The 16,884-nt window shown below is 45.2% G+C and overlaps 1 protein-coding gene across 1 annotated transcript in view; it reads right to left on the bottom strand.

The window, feature by feature from the left end:
* Window positions 1–4,533: 4,533 nt before the first annotated feature.
* NGFR (nerve growth factor receptor) overlaps window positions 4,534–16,884 on the bottom strand; it is a 43,041-nt gene continuing 30,690 nt past the window's right edge. The window contains exons 4-6 of the mRNA XM_090044697.1: window positions 16,417–16,660; window positions 13,960–14,120; window positions 4,534–13,509 (exon numbers count right to left, since the gene is read on the bottom strand). Of these exons, the coding sequence (XP_089900823.1) occupies window positions 13,208–13,509; window positions 13,960–14,120; window positions 16,417–16,660 (707 nt within the window). The 3' untranslated portion in view covers window positions 4,534–13,207. The remainder of the gene's footprint in view (window positions 13,510–13,959; window positions 14,121–16,416; window positions 16,661–16,884) is intronic.

Genomic DNA, 16,884 nt, shown 5'->3' with positions numbered 1-16,884 from the left:
TGAGCTATATTTAGCCTGCCAGATCTTGCTGTTTCTATTTGTGTCCATGCATGTGTGTATGTGTGGGCATACAATATATACAAAAAATGTATTGGCAATTGTTATGGGAGTTTAACCCTTTTCTGCCTGCTTCATTGAACCTGGTCCTGCAGATGAGAATGTGTGGGCCAGTGAGAATGAAATCAAGGACAGATTTAACAACTCATAGGAAGAGTTAAGGGTGGGTAAAAAGATCCCCTTATCTCTCCTTATGGCTATTATTTCACCACATCTATTCTCCTGTCCTCAGGACGGTCCCTGCATTTATAAGACACCAAAGCAGCCTTTTGGGATGGAGTCAAACTCTAATTTGGCGTGCTGCCGACATGCTGCCGCTCCTGGTTTTGTGAGGAACCTGCTTTGCATTATTTGGGAATGTGTGTTCTCCTCCACATATGGCAGACAGATTGTGCCTGGGGGTAGGATGGAGGAGCAGTTTGTGCTACTCCAGCGTCTGACCCATGGTGCCCCATTTTCCTCTGGTGTAAACAGGTAATCGCATCAGGGTGGTTGTGGGTAGGGGGAGGGAATAAAAGAGCCATAGCTGAGGCCCTTCTTCCTTTGATCCCAGATCACTTCCTTGGGGTCCTTAACCTGGACGCTAGGACATAAGACATCCCAATGGGTTCCTAAAAAAAATGGGGTACATTTTAGCTGGTACCATTGCTCCCAAGGGTGTCCCACAGATGCTTGATTCCATTGGAGGTAGCTGGATTGGTACATTTGTCAGTGCTGCAGTACTGGAAGGGACTAACATGGATACTGCAGTGAGATCTGTGAGCTGGGGGTCATGACAGCAAGGAAGGAAAAAGTGGGTGAGTTTTTTGTTTTTGCAACCCCCCTCCTATAAGGGGCACTGCCAACTGTCACAGGTTTATTGCAACTCTTCTGGGATATAGGTTTCTTCTTAAAGTCCCAGCACCTGGAGTCCTCTTAGTTTGAAAACATCTCCGCTTTTATTTATAACATAAGGAAGTTTCTATCCCCTGTTCATGGAGAAAAGTTTGTGAACACATTCCACGTGCCCTTGAAAGGTGCAAAAACCAGAAGGCAGATAAAAAGACCTGTTAATGCATTCTTTTCTTAATGTGTTCCCTGCCCCCCCACCCCTACCCCTTTGACTCCTGGGTTTTGAATGCACAGAGGTATCGTAAAGCCCGGACAAGGGGGACTGTTTACTCAATATCCCACCTCATTCACTGTGTCCCCCGCCCCCCAATGTCTAGGTATGTACTTAGATGGCCCTTATCTGTGTACTACACAGTTATTTAATGTGTCATATCTCCCCATGCAGTAGACAAGTGTTACCTCCATTTTTACAGGAGGGAACTGAGTTCCATGGTGGATGAGGTGACTTGTCCAAGGTTACATAATCTAAAGCTGAGTCAGGACCGTGAGTCATATTTTGACTCATATTTTGCTGACCTCTGTACTATCCTCTATCCTGGGGCACATCCAGCTGTTGGCAGCTCCAGGCCCCTGAAGCTGCAGATGTCCCTTGTGAAGCTATGCTAGGGAGGGCTGCAGCGAGTCCTCTCAGAAGAGGGAGATTGAATAAGGCTGCTTTTTGGGGAGTCCTGAGGAAGAGCTTTTCTTATCCCCACAAAAAGCAGCAGGTGGTCCCTGCCTTTGAGGTCCTGCTCCCAGCCAGTGGGGACATCCAGGAGGACCAGGCCAGGACCAGGTGCTGGAAGGGAGGACCTGCCCACCGCCACTGTCCCTTGCTGAGCCTGGCATCCCACACAGCTGCTTGCAGCAGCTGTCAGTGGGAGCGGCTCTAGGGCTTCCCCCACCCTGGGTCAGCTGAGGACAGCTGCAGCGGCAGGTAGAGTCTCCCCTTTCTACAGAGATATGAGCTGAGCATGAGATGAGCTGAGATGAGCAGTTGGGTTTCTGGTTTGGGCTCATCTCTGTCACCAACACCACAAGCCTGAGCTAGCTAGGGTTCAGGATGAGTGGGGTTCTGGGCAAGGGTGCTGGGAGACTAGAGTAGAAGCAGGTATATATTGGGTGGTAACAGGAGTTCAGGCATGGCCATCTAAAGGGAACAGTGCAGGGAGTAGTATTGAGAGCTGTGGCGCAATCCTGACCTGACTGACATTAGCGGCAGTTTTTTGACATTGATTTGAATTGGGCTAAAGTTTCACCTGTGGTGTTTGCCCACTGGGGGGGGGGAAGTGGTTAGTGACAGAAGCAGGGCTTAGGGAAACTAGAGAAGGCCTCTGGGCTGGTAAAGAAGGGAGCAGCATGAATGAGACACAGTTAGAGGTCCACAAAGCAACATGAAAAAGCTAGGGCATAGGAGTGTGGCTGGGTAATGAGGTTGGGCTCACAAAGGCTGTGATTTAAAGCTGTGGACAAGAATGGAGCAAAATTGGGGAATTGCAGATGAAAGTGGGATGTTGGTTGGTGCCTGCGGTGGTAGCAGAGTGTGCTCTCACAGGGAGGATGGGACACAGATGGGGGCTTGATTTGAGGCCCAGTGCTAGGGGTTGCAATCTGTTTAGTAGTTGACATGGTGCTGTAAGCAAGTGGGACATGAATGCAGCTTCGGAGACATGGTTTCATGGTTGGGGGGCACTTTTTGATCCACCGTTGGTGAATTTTCTTCACTTCCCTCTCCTCAAGCGTGAACAAATACAGTCAGTTGCCTGATGGGAGACCCCAGTGGAGCTCATTACACCAGATGAGGGATTAAGCAAGGGGCCAATTCCTCACTCCTTGGGGAACTATAAACAGCAGGAGGGAAGTTTTCAAAGCCCTTTTTCTCCCAGCCCTCTCAGCACAGCAATGTTAATGTCAGGTTTCTTTCCAGACTGGATTGTTAATATTGTTTGCCTCCAGCAATAACCATAAATTGGTTTTGCTTCCCTTGGGACCACATTAGAGAGCTAATCCCACACATGAAGATGACCTTGCAAGCTCTCTTCTTACCCCGCCCCCCCCCTCCCAATAAGGCTTCGGCTCTGAACTAGGGCAAGGGCAGTGGGGCAAGTGGACACTTGGCCAGTTCTTGGAAACTTGCTGCCTTTAAAACCTCTTCAGCATGAGGCTAGGAGCAAAGGCAGTTCAGATCACAGCTCAGTCTTACCTTTTCACACAGCCTCCCTCTCAAAGGCTCCCAGCCCCCTTCCTGTGGGAGGCTGGGGATTAAGGGGAAGCAGGTCAACCTAATGAATTTAATGCAGTTATTTAGTGATGTTTGTTATTTGCAGTGGAAGGAGGAAGGTAGGGACTCAGAGGTGGGATGAAGCCATATATGGTCTTGGTCTTTATTAGAGCTCCCACTCAGGAGAGAAAACCAGGGCAGCCAATAACCAAATCAGCTACATTCAAGAGTCCTGTTGCATCCTTTTATGCAAGAAGGTGCAAAGGAAAACCACCCTAATTTTTAGGAGGTGTTATCCAGTGCCGATCCCAGTGCTGGCATTAAAGTTGGGCGTGGCCAGAGACCTCAGCTTCTATCCAGACATGGACATTCACTGGAGCTCCCTGAGCATTCATAATCTGATCTGTCTATAGATGCCTGCATGTGAGCAATGACCATCACTGAAATGTGGCCTCAGCTGTGGGTTCTCTAAGCCCTTTTGAAAATCTGGCCATGAAGTTTTGGGGAAATCTGGCCATGAAGTTTTGGGGAAATCTAGCCTTAAAATGAGTACGTCATAAGGCGTAAATATAAGTATAAATAATAATCTTTATAGGGCCTAATCCTTTGCTCGCTGAAATCAGTGACAAACACCCATTTGATGTCAGTGGTAAAGAATCAGATGCTTTAAGGTAAATGCATCAAAATAATAATTGGGTTTGTAACCTATGTTTTTTTGCTGATAGATAAATATAACTTGAAAGCAGATGTGGGGGGGTGGAAGGGAAAGTAGTTTGGTTTTGCTTTTAAAAAAAAATTAGGAAGTGAGGTTTTGACTACACAGGAAGATTATATGGTAACTGGAAAAATAATGAAATTGTTCTATCCCAAAGCTGAAAGCTGCAACACTACTGTGGGGGAAGCAGTCTTTGATGAAATCGTTTATGTCTCTGCTTCTGTTATTGCTTCTTTAAATGAGAGTCCAATGGACACTACAGAGACAGGAAGTCTCTGCTAAAATACTTGAACCCTGCTCCTTTCATTGAGATTGAATCTTCACCATCCACATCTGAGACTTCTGATAAATCCTCTCTAAAACCAATTAAGACCAGTCTCCTCACTCCTGTTATTTCTAAGATAAAAAGAAGCAAGGCAAAAAACCCTAAAACCCCTTTCCAGGTTTCATTTCTATTATAAAGAAACAAATGAAAAGCTAATTTAAAGCTATTAAACTATTTTAAAGCTAGCTTTCAAGCTGTATTTAACTAGTTTGTTTCATCATCCTCACTAGGGAAGCTGAGGTATGGATGGGTAAAATGATAGAGCAAGCTAACTGGAAGCTCTGTGATTTAGAATTCACAAGACCAAAACGCCTCTTGGTATAAACATATAATCCAAGCAATGCAAACACACAGCCCAGAAAGCACATAGACACAAACATCAATGAAACACACTACTCTGTACAAAGCACCAATATATTCCCATGTGCATGCAAATCATCACAAGGACAAAATCACATTTCAATGACAGCAAAAGCAATTGCAGACAAAATACATATAAGATGCACTAATGCTGGATGCTGTTTATTCATGACTGAACAATACACAGGGCTAATTACCCACACAGCTGTTGCAAGCTCATTCACAGACCTACAACACAAACCTCTTACATTGACCCTTGTCACCCGTCCATGCAAACACCACCACCCACCACTGGCAGCAATCACAGCAAAAGCCACGGACGAATCAAATGTTTCTATTACATGAATATTTATTTGGTGTAAGAATTTCTAATAAATTGGCATTGGTATTACAGAGGTACCCTGGGGACAGTACAATAACAGGTATTAACAAGAGAAACACACTTTCTTTGTACAATAAAAACATTATAAAAAAGGACACAAAAAAAATCTCAAAGAGCAGTAACTTTGGCTTATTTTTCCCATAGGTTTTTTTGTCTCTAGGCAGGAATTTGGTTATGGGATTTTATACCTATGGCAGTGGGAACCTGAGTCCATGGAAATGTTGTTCTGGAGATCAGGGAACAGATTTTGCTCTCAATTCTAGCTGTGGAAAGCCTACACAGAGTTGAATGTGACTTTCAACTTGATTTGAAGTGAGCAAAACCTACTTTGATCATTGTTAATTCTATTAAAGTCCAGTTTATGCTGGTTTTATTTTGCCAAGGCAAACCAAACCACAGTCAGCCAGTTTGATGCTAATTTAATAATATCCACAAAGACTTTTTGCTTTTTAAGATGATTTTGAATTAAGCCCAGGCAACATGTGCATGTAGAACAGGTCTGAACCTGGAGTCATCTCAAGTAAAGCCAAGTTGCAAATTCAGAATAGCTCCATTAGGCCTAATTGGGATTGTTTTGGATTTACACAAGGCAACTGAGATCAGAATTTAGGCCAAATTCTCTGGCTGGGGGTGGTATGAGAGAGAGGAGGTGTGTGTGTGTGGTCTCAGAAATAGTTTGCGCTTGAGATGCTTCTTTTCCCATTGTCTTGAAAGACAAAATGAGATTTGCATGAACACTGGGTTTTTGGTTCCTAAGAATCTGCAGCTGAGGCTCTGCCCCCTCCTTCTCCTGAAACCTCCATTGTATGCTTCTGGACACAGTCCCTTTCTTAGCATCTACCTGGGATATGGCAAGCAGTGAATTACAGGTTGCTTTGGAAGAGGCCTCTCCTGTTCAGACTAGTAGTTCATGCTGCTCACCCCTGCCAAGGTGCCTGCCTTGCCATACCCATCAAAGCTATCACTTGATACCAAACCAGTGCTTTCCCTTTTACACAGAAGCCATCTTCTCCCTTCCCTTCCATGTCTCCTTGGAGAAGAGGCTTTCTGAAACCACCTAGTTTCCAGTGAGGCATCCTTTTCACCCATAAGACTCCAATTCCTCTCCCAAGTTTTTCTGCATTTAGACTCACCATGCTCACCTTCTCTTGCTTCCTGACAGGCTGCTTAGCTGCCCCCTCCCGTCATGCTCTCATTGCAGCTCATAAGCAGGGATTCTGGTTTTCTCCAATTTAAAAAAACCCTCGACTTTTGGTTAAAAAAAGGTAACCCCAAATCCACATTTTTCCATGGTTTAAATTAAACACCACTAATTTATAGGTATGCATATAGTGGTATTTCATTTGAAACATGGAAAAATGTGGATTGTGAGTGACTTTTTTATACCCAAAATTGGCTGGCTTTCTGAAAAACATCAGAGAAAACCAGGATCCCTGCTCATAAAAGACTGCAAAGAACCCTTCAACTGAGGCGTAAAATGCTCCTCATATGTGTGTCTGAAGAATTTAAAGGGTTAACCATTTAGGATCTGTGTTTAATTAGAAATGGTTTGATCTGTTTTCTGCTTTTAGGAATCCTGGTTCAAATATGCAAATGCTGCTTTGTGGTACAGATTGAAGGCAGAATATATACATAATGCTTCAGAGAGAACAAGGGAGAGTTTGAGGGATGTGACCGGGAGCAAAAGTAGAAGAAGGCAATTCAGTAGTTAAAAGGTCTAACTAGAACTGGGAAGATCTGAATTCAATCAGTCTCCTCTTCCAGGAGCTGCCTCTCTAACCTGGGACAACTCATCCAGGGTCAGATCTTCAAAGTCAGTGCCAGAAATGTACCTGAATGACTCTGATATTCTATGTCTCATCCTTAACCTGAAGAAAACAGCATATTCCTGTCTTAGAGATGATGTAGGCCAGATGCATTAAGGAACCAGGAGCTGATCAAATATTGCAGCAATGGAGACGGACTTTCAGCATGTACTTTGAAAAGCCCAGCCAAAAAAATTAATTCCTGTTTTCATGCAAATGTCCTTGGTGATTAAAAATAAAAGATGGAGACAGTACATTGCTATTTAGAGCTGGTTGAAAACCTGTGAATCAAGTTTTGTTCAAAGATTTGGATCTCCCTGGAAATGTCAAACAAAGCAATAAAGCAAATGTATATTTCTCTCCAATTTTAATTTCAATGTCTGTTTCTAAGTTGTTTTCATTTTGCTTTTTTTTTGGAAATCAAACCTAACATGGCATTCCACAGTGAAACCAATGGACAATTTTGTTCTGAAATTTTCCATTTTAAAAATAGACAAACTCCCAAAATGATATTTCCCTGTGAAAAATGTCATGTGTGATTGAAAAAAACCCTGTTTCCTGGTGGGGGAAAAAAACTGGGGAACACAAAATTTTGATCCGCATTCCAAAAACAGAGTTGGGTCCAAAGTTGGTGGGTTTTTTTGTTTTTTTTGAAGCATTTTCTGTAGGTATCTTGTCTATATTAAAATATACGTAAGTTGAAACTAATACAGCCAGTCTCCAATATAAGGCAACTCAGAAGAAAAGCTGTTAACTTTGTGATGGGAAGGTATTGCACAGTTCAGAGAAGAATACAACCTCCCAGAATCTGCTGCTCTACAAACATAAGTAATAGTGTCAACATTAAAATTAGGAAAAAAAAATTCTTTCCTTGCTTTACAAACAACATTAGAGACTATTAAAGTAAATATTTCCGTTTCAAATATTTTTGGATTCATTGTTTCTGGTGTCTGATTTTTTTTTTTTTTTTGCACTGTCCATAGTTTGAACCTAAACTGGTAAATTTCAGTTTTGGAATCTTACGTCTTGGTGCAGTACTGTTGTCCAGAATATCTTCCTAGTATGGTTTTGGATTTAGGGAGGAGGAAGGAAGCATATTATAGGGGCCAGATTTTCAGAAATGCTGCATACCACCTCTGGAAATCAAGCACTTTAGGGTGCAGACAGAAGTGTAGCGCCACGCTGTGACTGAGAACACTTTGCAGGAAGCATTCTGAGCTACAATGATCCCCCGACCAGACAGAAGTTCGCTGTTGGTCCCAGGGGGACGGGGAATCTAGCTGCTGGCCCCTCCTCTCTCCCAGCCTGTTTCAGAATGGGAGGGGGGGAAGGGAGCTCATTCTAGGGGTTCCCCATCTAGTGCTGGAGGGTAGGGTGGGTGTATTGGAGCCCTCCCCCCACCTCAAGGGGGCTCCAGTATGCCTGCCCCATCTCCAGCAGGGGCTGAACAAACCTCAGACCAAATTCCCTCCACTCCCTTTCCCCCTTCCCATTCTGAAACCAGCTCAAGGCTGGGAGGCAGCGCAGACAGAAGTTACAGAAGGCACTATGTTTTGAAATGTTTTCATCTGACCCCTCACACAATGAGGGTTCAGATTTTTGCCTGATCAGCCATTTTTAAGCGATCTGCAGCTGTGCACTTGTGTTTGGTCATGGTTAAAGGCTTCCAGCTCAAGTGAAAATTGTCACTTCTGTCTGCACCCTAAAGATAGTGCCCAAACTAGTAATCAGCTCAGAAAAACTTTACAGCACTGATGGGAGAATGTTTTAGTCCATTTTTTTTCTGCTTCCACTATATGTTTCTTACTTTTTCTTGGCAGGGCAGGGCTGGGATGTTAAGTCAGTGAGGACATTTCTACTATGTTAATACATTTTCTGAAATTTATGAAACAACTGAACAAGCAAAAGTTTAAAAAAATGGAGACCTCAAAGTTTGGTTCCAAAACCAAAATTTAAGCACCTGGGGAAATCACCTGATTCTCTGAGGGGCTGAGGAACAAGCATTATCAGGCTATTTCACTGTTTGCCTAAATATGGTCTTGGGAGTAGGACTTCTTGAAAGCACTGAAATGACTTGGAATTATAACCCCTACAGCAAACTGATGGGATTGAATAGTGACGCCCAGGGAAGCTGTGGAATCTGGAGGTTTTCAAGAAGAGGCTGGATGGGCATTTGTCTGGGAAGTCATTCTGTAACGCTGCAGGGAATACACTAGATAACCATTGAGGTCCCCTTCAACCCCATGATTCTGTTCCACAGCTTATGCTCCTTACATAGGCCCAGATCCACACATGGAATTTAGGGCCAAATTCCCATAAAAGCCAAAAAGGCTTTAGGTATTTAAATACCTTTGGGGATCTGGGTGTTTGCCCTGGTTCAAAATCCCACACTGGAAGCCCAACTTTCAGCTGGCATTATTTTTTAAACTGCCATGGGTGAAATTTTCAAAAGTTCTTAGGGGAGTTAGGCACTCAACTTCCACTGACTTTTTAAATAAGATCTGGGCTTTTAACATCCTTGCGAACCTTTCCTGATTCCAACCGCTCCCTTGTAAAGACCTGATGATCTCGTCAGGTTCATATGGACTTTCAGCACTGCTGTTGTCGTTTTTTTGTTTTGTTTTGTTTTGTTGGTTTTTTAACAAAAAGTGTACATATATCAGATTTCCCTTTGTCTCTTTTATCCATAACAGCCAGAAACAAAGATGTAACAAACAGACACTCCATAAAATAAAATTCAACCTGCAAGGCAGAGATGTGAACAAACCAAACTTTGACATAACAGTATCTGTCAGAGAGACACCAAGAGGCCCTTCAGTTCATGGGCACCGACTGGTGCCACTTATATTACTATAGAATCTTTGTGGAAGAACGGGCAACAGATAGACCACATGCTAAGGCTGTGTTATGAGCAGAAGCCCTGATAGCAATCCCAAGGCCACCTGCTCTTTAGCACTATAATTCATTTCACACGTAAAAACATTTAGCAGTTAGTAAATCAACACAGTATTATTTACAATTCTTTGTTGTTTCATGTGGGTGGGGAGCATCTTCTTCCTCATTTAATGAGAGGGTTTCTGGCTGAGCTGGGAAGCAAACAGAAGGTCTGTAGGTGCAGGATAATTCAACAGCCTGTCATTCTTCATTTACCATCACTTGTGTAGCCCAAATTACACACCTCACAGGTTCTCAGACTTTCCTCTGGAAATTTATATTGTTTGTAACCTACGGAGGTCACAGGATTGGCACGGGGTAGATTTAATCCATAGAGTTCAATTCCTCTGTGGAATCACGGACTTCACCATGGACCCTACCACTGCAAGACCTGAACTAGCAGTCCTCTGACAGCACTCCCATCCCCTTCAAGATCGACACCATCTGAGGATTCCAAAAATCAGGCCCCTTTATGTGCTAGCAAGTCTACAGATGTTGAGCATGGACTTGTTGGCTTGAAGCCTGGAGGATGATGCCAGATTGGAGAGGAACAAGCACAGGGAATCTTTCCTTTTGTTTTGTTACAATTCTTCACTAGCACCAGAAATAGACGTTTGGATGTAGGGTGATAGGGGTGTTGCAGATTACTCCAATAAATCACATCTGGAGAACAAGGGACACTCAGGGCCAGATTCTTATTTACACTGTATTGCACCTTGGTCTATCAGTCTTCAGTGGGGTTCCTTGAAAGGTGCCACTCAGTGTGGATAAGAGGTGCAGGCAGGGGAATCCAAACACTGCCTTCAGTGAAGATCACAATGGTATGAAGTCATCTTGCAGGTCACCAAAATTTTTGCCAGCTAGTCCTGGTTACTCAGAAGGACCAGACCAACAACAAACGAACACCCAGCCAAGTTTCAGTTTTCTAACCCTTTCAGGCTTGATTTTAAGTTTATGCATTTGGTTAAACACCAGAATAGCTGCAGAATCTTGATCAAGCTTTTAGGTGCAGGTTAGACAAACATTTGTCTGGAATGATTTGGATAGGAATGATCCTGCTTTGAGCAGCAGTTGGACTAAATGACCTTCAAGGTCCGTTCCAGCCCCATCTTCCTGTGATTCTAATTTCCACCCCCTCGACTGGTGAAAGATCCATGTTCTACAGCCGTGCTCACATTCTGCGTCCTCCTCTCTCCAGTCAGTCGGCAACTTATGAATTCTTCCTCATCACAACTTCTTGAGTCATTGTCAGTGTTATTTCCTGAAACTCTAAAGGGTGGTCACAATGATGTACCCTGCAGATGTCTGGAGCGCTGCAGTTCAAAAGCCAGCATGTGCAGATCCCAAGATACGTAGAGTGAGGTATGTTCAGTACCATCCTGTATTTATCAGGACAGCTCACTTGAAGTCACTTCCCCCCTCCTATCTGCCATGCTAGCAACTCAGTGAAGGCAGGAGGTAGATCATCTGCAGAAACAGTATGAATACCATTTGATGCCACCTGCCCTGAGCTGCATTTCAATTTGTTTCTTAGGAACAAGAGCCAGAAACCGGTAGCTTCCTTCAACGGGTGGGAAATAACAGCTGATTCCTAGATGATTTTGTAGTTAGAAATTCCTTTCTTGAAGAAGAAATTACAAACTGAGAGTCTGGCCCAATGGGCTTGGAAAAGTAAGAAAGGTTCCCTCTCAACCCTACCACCAGCTTTTACTCAAGCCTATTCCAAAGTCGGGAAAAAGCTCTATCAATTTTATTCCCTTTTCCCTTCCATTAAAAATGTTGCTGCATCTGCTGCTTCCTGAGGCTGCCCTGGAAGTCCCAAAATAAACAAAGGACTCTGTTCTTGGGATATCTCCAATACCAAGAGCATCAGATAATTCAGAAAAAGCCACCTGAGCATCTGAAAGCTTTTCTGAACCAGGTCTACAACTCATTCTCACCAGCTCTGGTACTGTTGATGGGTGTGGTCTAAGGACCTGCATAGAACCAAACAGAATCCATCACTAACACTGTCATTAAGGACACTAGGAAGAAACCCTGAGTCCAGTAGCACAGGCTGTTATAAACTTGGGTAACACCAAGCTGACTAGTTCATCCCCCAAGGGTTAATCTGAGTTGCTGGTGATCCCCAGTGAGTTACCCAATGCATTTGTAGCCTGGTTCATCCATTCAATAAGGCCACCTGGAGGACCTTCTCCCCTCCGCAGCTCTCCATTTAATGGAGCAAATGTGATTATTTTGCAGCCCACAGTGGCTGGTTCACTAGTATCAGGAAGGACACAGTGCAAGGTGTAACAGCTCTGGGATGGCTTCTGGGTCAGTGGCTGTGCAAGTGCCCTCTTTGTTGGCAGTACAGTGATTACAGGTACACACGTTGAGTGAAGAATGGTGACCATTCTCTGCCCTCTGGTTTGCAATCTCCCCAGTGCAAGCAATTTCCCAGCCATTTCATATGTGGAGCACTTCCCCTCCAACATAGGTACTGTCTGGCTATGGGGGATCACTATCTAAACTAATTGGCTGGCTTTTGAAATCTGGGAACCTGAGCAGGAAACCATGACATTATTCTGTATGGAATGGGATTGTTTCCTAATGTGTCAGGCAGCCTGACTGCCAGCACTCAAGGCAAACTCTTCTCAACTTAAGGAATACACATTTCATGTATGCCCTTGTAGTACTGCTCTCCACAAAATAGCCTCCTGCTTCCCCACTGCCCTCTATACATGCCACAAGGCTCATGATTCACAGTGTAGCTCTGGACTGCTAGAAAAAAAAAAGGCCTACTCTTCTATGCCCCTAACTGGCCCCAGGGGAACAGATGTCTGGTTTTAGAAGTAGATCATTTGCTCCCCATGTCCTTCCCTGGGTAGCTCCTTCTAAGCTGCACCCTTTTGCTCCCCCACTCCTCATCTCACTTCCCACGAACAACCTCTTCAACCAGGTGTTAGTTGCAACACCCACCCAGTCCTCTTGGCCTTCAGCCAGGTCCATCTTCCTTAACTTGGGAGGTGCAATTCTGGGGAAAACAAGTGGGGACACAAGATGATGGGAAATGAGGGGGAGAGATGCAGAGTAGGTGGGAGAACGTTGGGATGGAAAAATGAAGGCAAGGGAAAAAGGGCAAGATGACAGGAATAGAAAGCAAGGAGAGATCTGGGAGATAGCAAACAAGAACAGTTGTGGCCACTCGGTATGTTGTTGGGGCACACAAGAGGGTGCTGTACACGTACAGAACTTTCTGAATCCACTGCCCCCCTGGGGCCAACACAACTGAAACAGGTATCCGTTCCCATTTCCCCTCAGCTGCTTCCCTCCTGCTTCAGCCTCGCACAGTCCATGAGAGGGAAGATGGGGGAGGGGAAGTAGGAAAAAAGGGGAGATCAATACTGAAAATAACAGGTCAGTGCATACAGGATTGTTTGTAAATAGCAGGGTCCCAAAGGAGCCCTGTTTCCTTCACATCTTCTTTCCTGGTGATATCTCTGTAGGGGTCACAGAGGAGCTGATTGGGAGCGCCTCTCCCTCCCTGACCCGGCTTTCACACTGGTGATGTGGCAGTTGACTCACTGTACAAGCTCTCCACAATGTCCCCCCTCTGGATTTTGCGCAGGGCAGAATAAAGGGCATCCACAGTGGCACTGTCCTTGCTGGCCCAGTCGGCAAGTAGGGCCCGGACAGGGCACTCCTCTTGAGTGAAGGAGTCTATGTGATCCTCCTTGTAGCCCAGCTCCCCAGCCAAGTGACGCCAGGTATCCTCTGTGGAGCTGTTCAGGAGCTTCTCCACCTCCTCTTGCTTGTTAGCTGGCAGGCTGGTATACAGGTTCCCATCTCCCTTCAGAGCTGTACATGGAAGTGGAGGAACACAGCCAGGTTATTAGGGGCCCATGAGTAAAACTGAAGTCAGGGCAGTAAGAGGGACCAGAGATCTGGGCTACAGTACAATTTCAGATCTGCACCTGAATGGGGAGATCTCCCAGTGGTGGATGGTCATGGCCTACACCATCCTGTATATTGACTCCCCAGCCTTCACTCTGCAGTCTCAGCTCTGGGTTCCCCACATACACAGCTCTATAAATGCCTCCGTCTTGACCACAGTTCCCCACACCACCCTCCATCCCATTTTAGACCCTTTCTTCTCTGCCAATGCTTCAAGGACCCTTTGTTAGCCCACTTCTGTGCTATTTCATACTCTCACTGATGCCTCTCTATTCTGTCCTGCAAATGAAGCAGCTGAAAACTACTTCTCCCCATTCCCACCTCCCAAACCATGGTATGGTGGATATACCTCACCCTGTCCCTGTGTGGTCTGCGTCTGTGGCTGCTGGTCATGAAGGCTTTGACTATCCACGGAGATCCCACTGTCACTGTGAAGCTTCTCTCCTTCTGGAGAAGGTGTCTGATTCACTGGCCGGTTATTGGCAGCCTGTTTGTTCTGTTTGCAGCTGTTCCACCTGGAGAAGAAAGTGGCAAAGGGGAATAAAATAACGGGTCTAGCCACAGGTCCTGAATCTTCCTGGTCTTCTCATCTGACTGCATATAAACTCAAGTCATGGAGCCTGGGTCTCCCTGCCTTGTCCCTGTTGTGATCTGGTAGCATTTTACACCAATTTACTGCTGGCATGAGTGACGACACCAGCAGCAAAGCAGCAGAGAGTTAGACCCATCATTATTAGAGATCCACATTGATTTGTCTTCTGACTGTCAGATGCATTGCTGTGCTCCATGTTGGATAGTGCCAGGTGCTATGCAGACACACCACAAAGGGGTACTCCCTGCAGCCAGGAGGGTTGCTTACACTGCATCAGCACTGGGTCTTGAGAAGATGGGACTGAGCATACACTGCACTCCAGAGCTGGAAGTTCATCCCTGAGGCTGTTCCAGATTTGTCTCCAGCTCCCTCTCTTAGATCTGTAGGAAAAGGAGGGCCCCCAAGCAGATGCTGGGCATTTAGAGCAGCTTCATGCAAGTGAACTTCCAGCTCTGGAGCACATCAGCACTCTTAGGTGGGTGAGGCATGGACAGGGCATGTTCAGGCTTACCCGCCTGAAGCTCCACCTTAGCACAGTACAGACAAGTACTAAGTCCCGGTGAAGCAGAAATAATAAGTAACATTTCCATTGAGACCAACAGCATTGTAAGGTGTGTGGGACCACAGAGTCAGGCAGCACAAATCCATTGTGGCCAGGATAGAGGCAGTGTCCTTTATTCAAAGACCTGACACTACAGGTAAATTCTAAAAGACTTGCCCCAAATTAATTTTGAAGGAGAAAAAAAAAAATCACTATAGCTTTCCAATGGTGTGCAATTCTACAGTTCTTTGGACATCAACATTAACATATACCAGCAAAGAATTGAGGCCCAGATCCTCAGTGGCACCTATGTGCCTAACTTCCCTCAATTTCAATGGAAATTGGTGCCTAAATGCCTTTTTTGGATCTAGGCCCAAGTTCTTTTCTTTTAAACATGGAAATCTTCCAGAAAAAGGAGTTGGAATACAGTTCCTGTATGCCTGCAAATATTTATCCCCATGAGTGTGTGCACACAGGACTGTGTATGTATTGATTTGTGCTCATAAATGCACACAATACCATGTGCACACATAGATCATTGCACATACACACTGCACACAGTGTACAGCTTTGGGATATGTTGTCTTTGAAAGGCTGTGGCTATGCTCATATGAATCAATGCACAGATGTAGTCATGCATGTACATAAGTGCACATTTGGTCTGCAGGTGTCCATCTATTGAGAGCACGTCTATAGGACAATACAGGGCCCAACTCTTTGCTGGGGAGTCCCTGGAGTCACACCAGCAGGCTTTTTCCCTGGAGTTGCAGTGTATATTCAGGATTATTTCCAGCATACAGATACCTGAGGAAACCACAACCCTCTGCACAAACACTGAACCAGCCACAACCTGCATGTGAGCCAGGTGCAAATCCTAGTTTAAAGGGGGTGAGCTTGTGCAAGATATTGAAAGTGACAGCTTTTCATAATGTGTCACAACTAAAAGCATCTGTGGGGAAAGGAGAATGAGCTGGCGAGAAAGCCAAAGGGATAGATAGGCACCAATGCTCCATTGCCCTGCATCACAGTCCACTGTCACTGATTTTCATTGAAGATCCAGCTCCCACTCCTGCCTTTGCGAGCCTCCTCTAAGGTGCTGTCATTTCTACCAGGGCAAACTGAGTGTAAAAGCTACTCTTTTGATTTTGCTCATCCTTCACTCTGCTGTAAATGATTGCCTGGGATGCAGGAACCTGGTAACTCAGACTCTCAGAGTAGTGTTCCCCAACCCATGCCTCCTAGGCATTACATTGCCACAAGACCTTCTAATACTGCTCTTGGCTACAGCAAATTTTGCTTTCCAAAGATCCACCTTTCTTCAGGTTGGCAGGGAGAGCACATAATGACACTGCTGACAAAACGCTGCTTGCTCATTAGTCCTCTACATGGGCCAGAGACAGTCAGGAACCATTGGCCTAAGGGAATATGTGCTTCCCTGGCTTTTTTGACATCTTCATCCTCCCACCTGCCAGTTTCCCCTTTTGACTTACTCTCCCATTCCTCTTTATGAACTCTACATCTAATCTATTATCAAATGTTTCAGACATTAGGTGCTGGCTGAAAAAGCTTTAAAATGTGGCTATGATTGCTCTGGGTCTCAACATAAGGATGACAACCTTCCCTAGACCTGGGTATAATCGTCCAGCCCTTGAAGCCTCAAGGCACTGTTCATACCTACCTTTTGAAAGCAATGTAGGCCACCAGACCCACCACCACAGCCGCCAGGATGGAGCAGTAGACAGGGATGAGGTTATCAGCAGTGCCACGGCTCACAACTGGCTGGGAGCTGCCCATGATGGTGGTGACGGTACCTGCTAGTGTGCTGACGATGCCTTCTGTATCATATGGGTCCTTGGTGAAAGACATAGGGCTCTCAGACCCCATCAGGGTAGGGGTCCGAGGTGACCAACGTGGATGAAGATCTGCCAAGGGGGTAAAAAATAAATAACAGGAGTCATCAATTTACCCCTCCTTTTCTCCTCTAGGACTCAGCAACAGCTGATATTGGAGCAGACAGGTACAGGGAAGAAGGGCATCTTCCCAGTAGTAATGTCCGTGCAGGGAAATATGCCTCCAGAGGTGCTGGGCAGTTGGACTTGCTGAGCTCTAGGAAGAGCATTTAAGTTCTGCTGGTACATAAGAAGGA

Source organism: Crocodylus siamensis, chromosome 4 (genome assembly GCF_052110815.1).
Source record: "Crocodylus siamensis isolate JL-2025a chromosome 4, ASM5211081v1, whole genome shotgun sequence".
In the NCBI taxonomy this organism is placed as follows: domain Eukaryota; kingdom Metazoa; phylum Chordata; order Crocodylia; family Crocodylidae; genus Crocodylus; species Crocodylus siamensis.
Note: the sequence above shows the minus strand (reverse complement) of the source record. Positions and strands in the feature narration are given on the sequence as shown.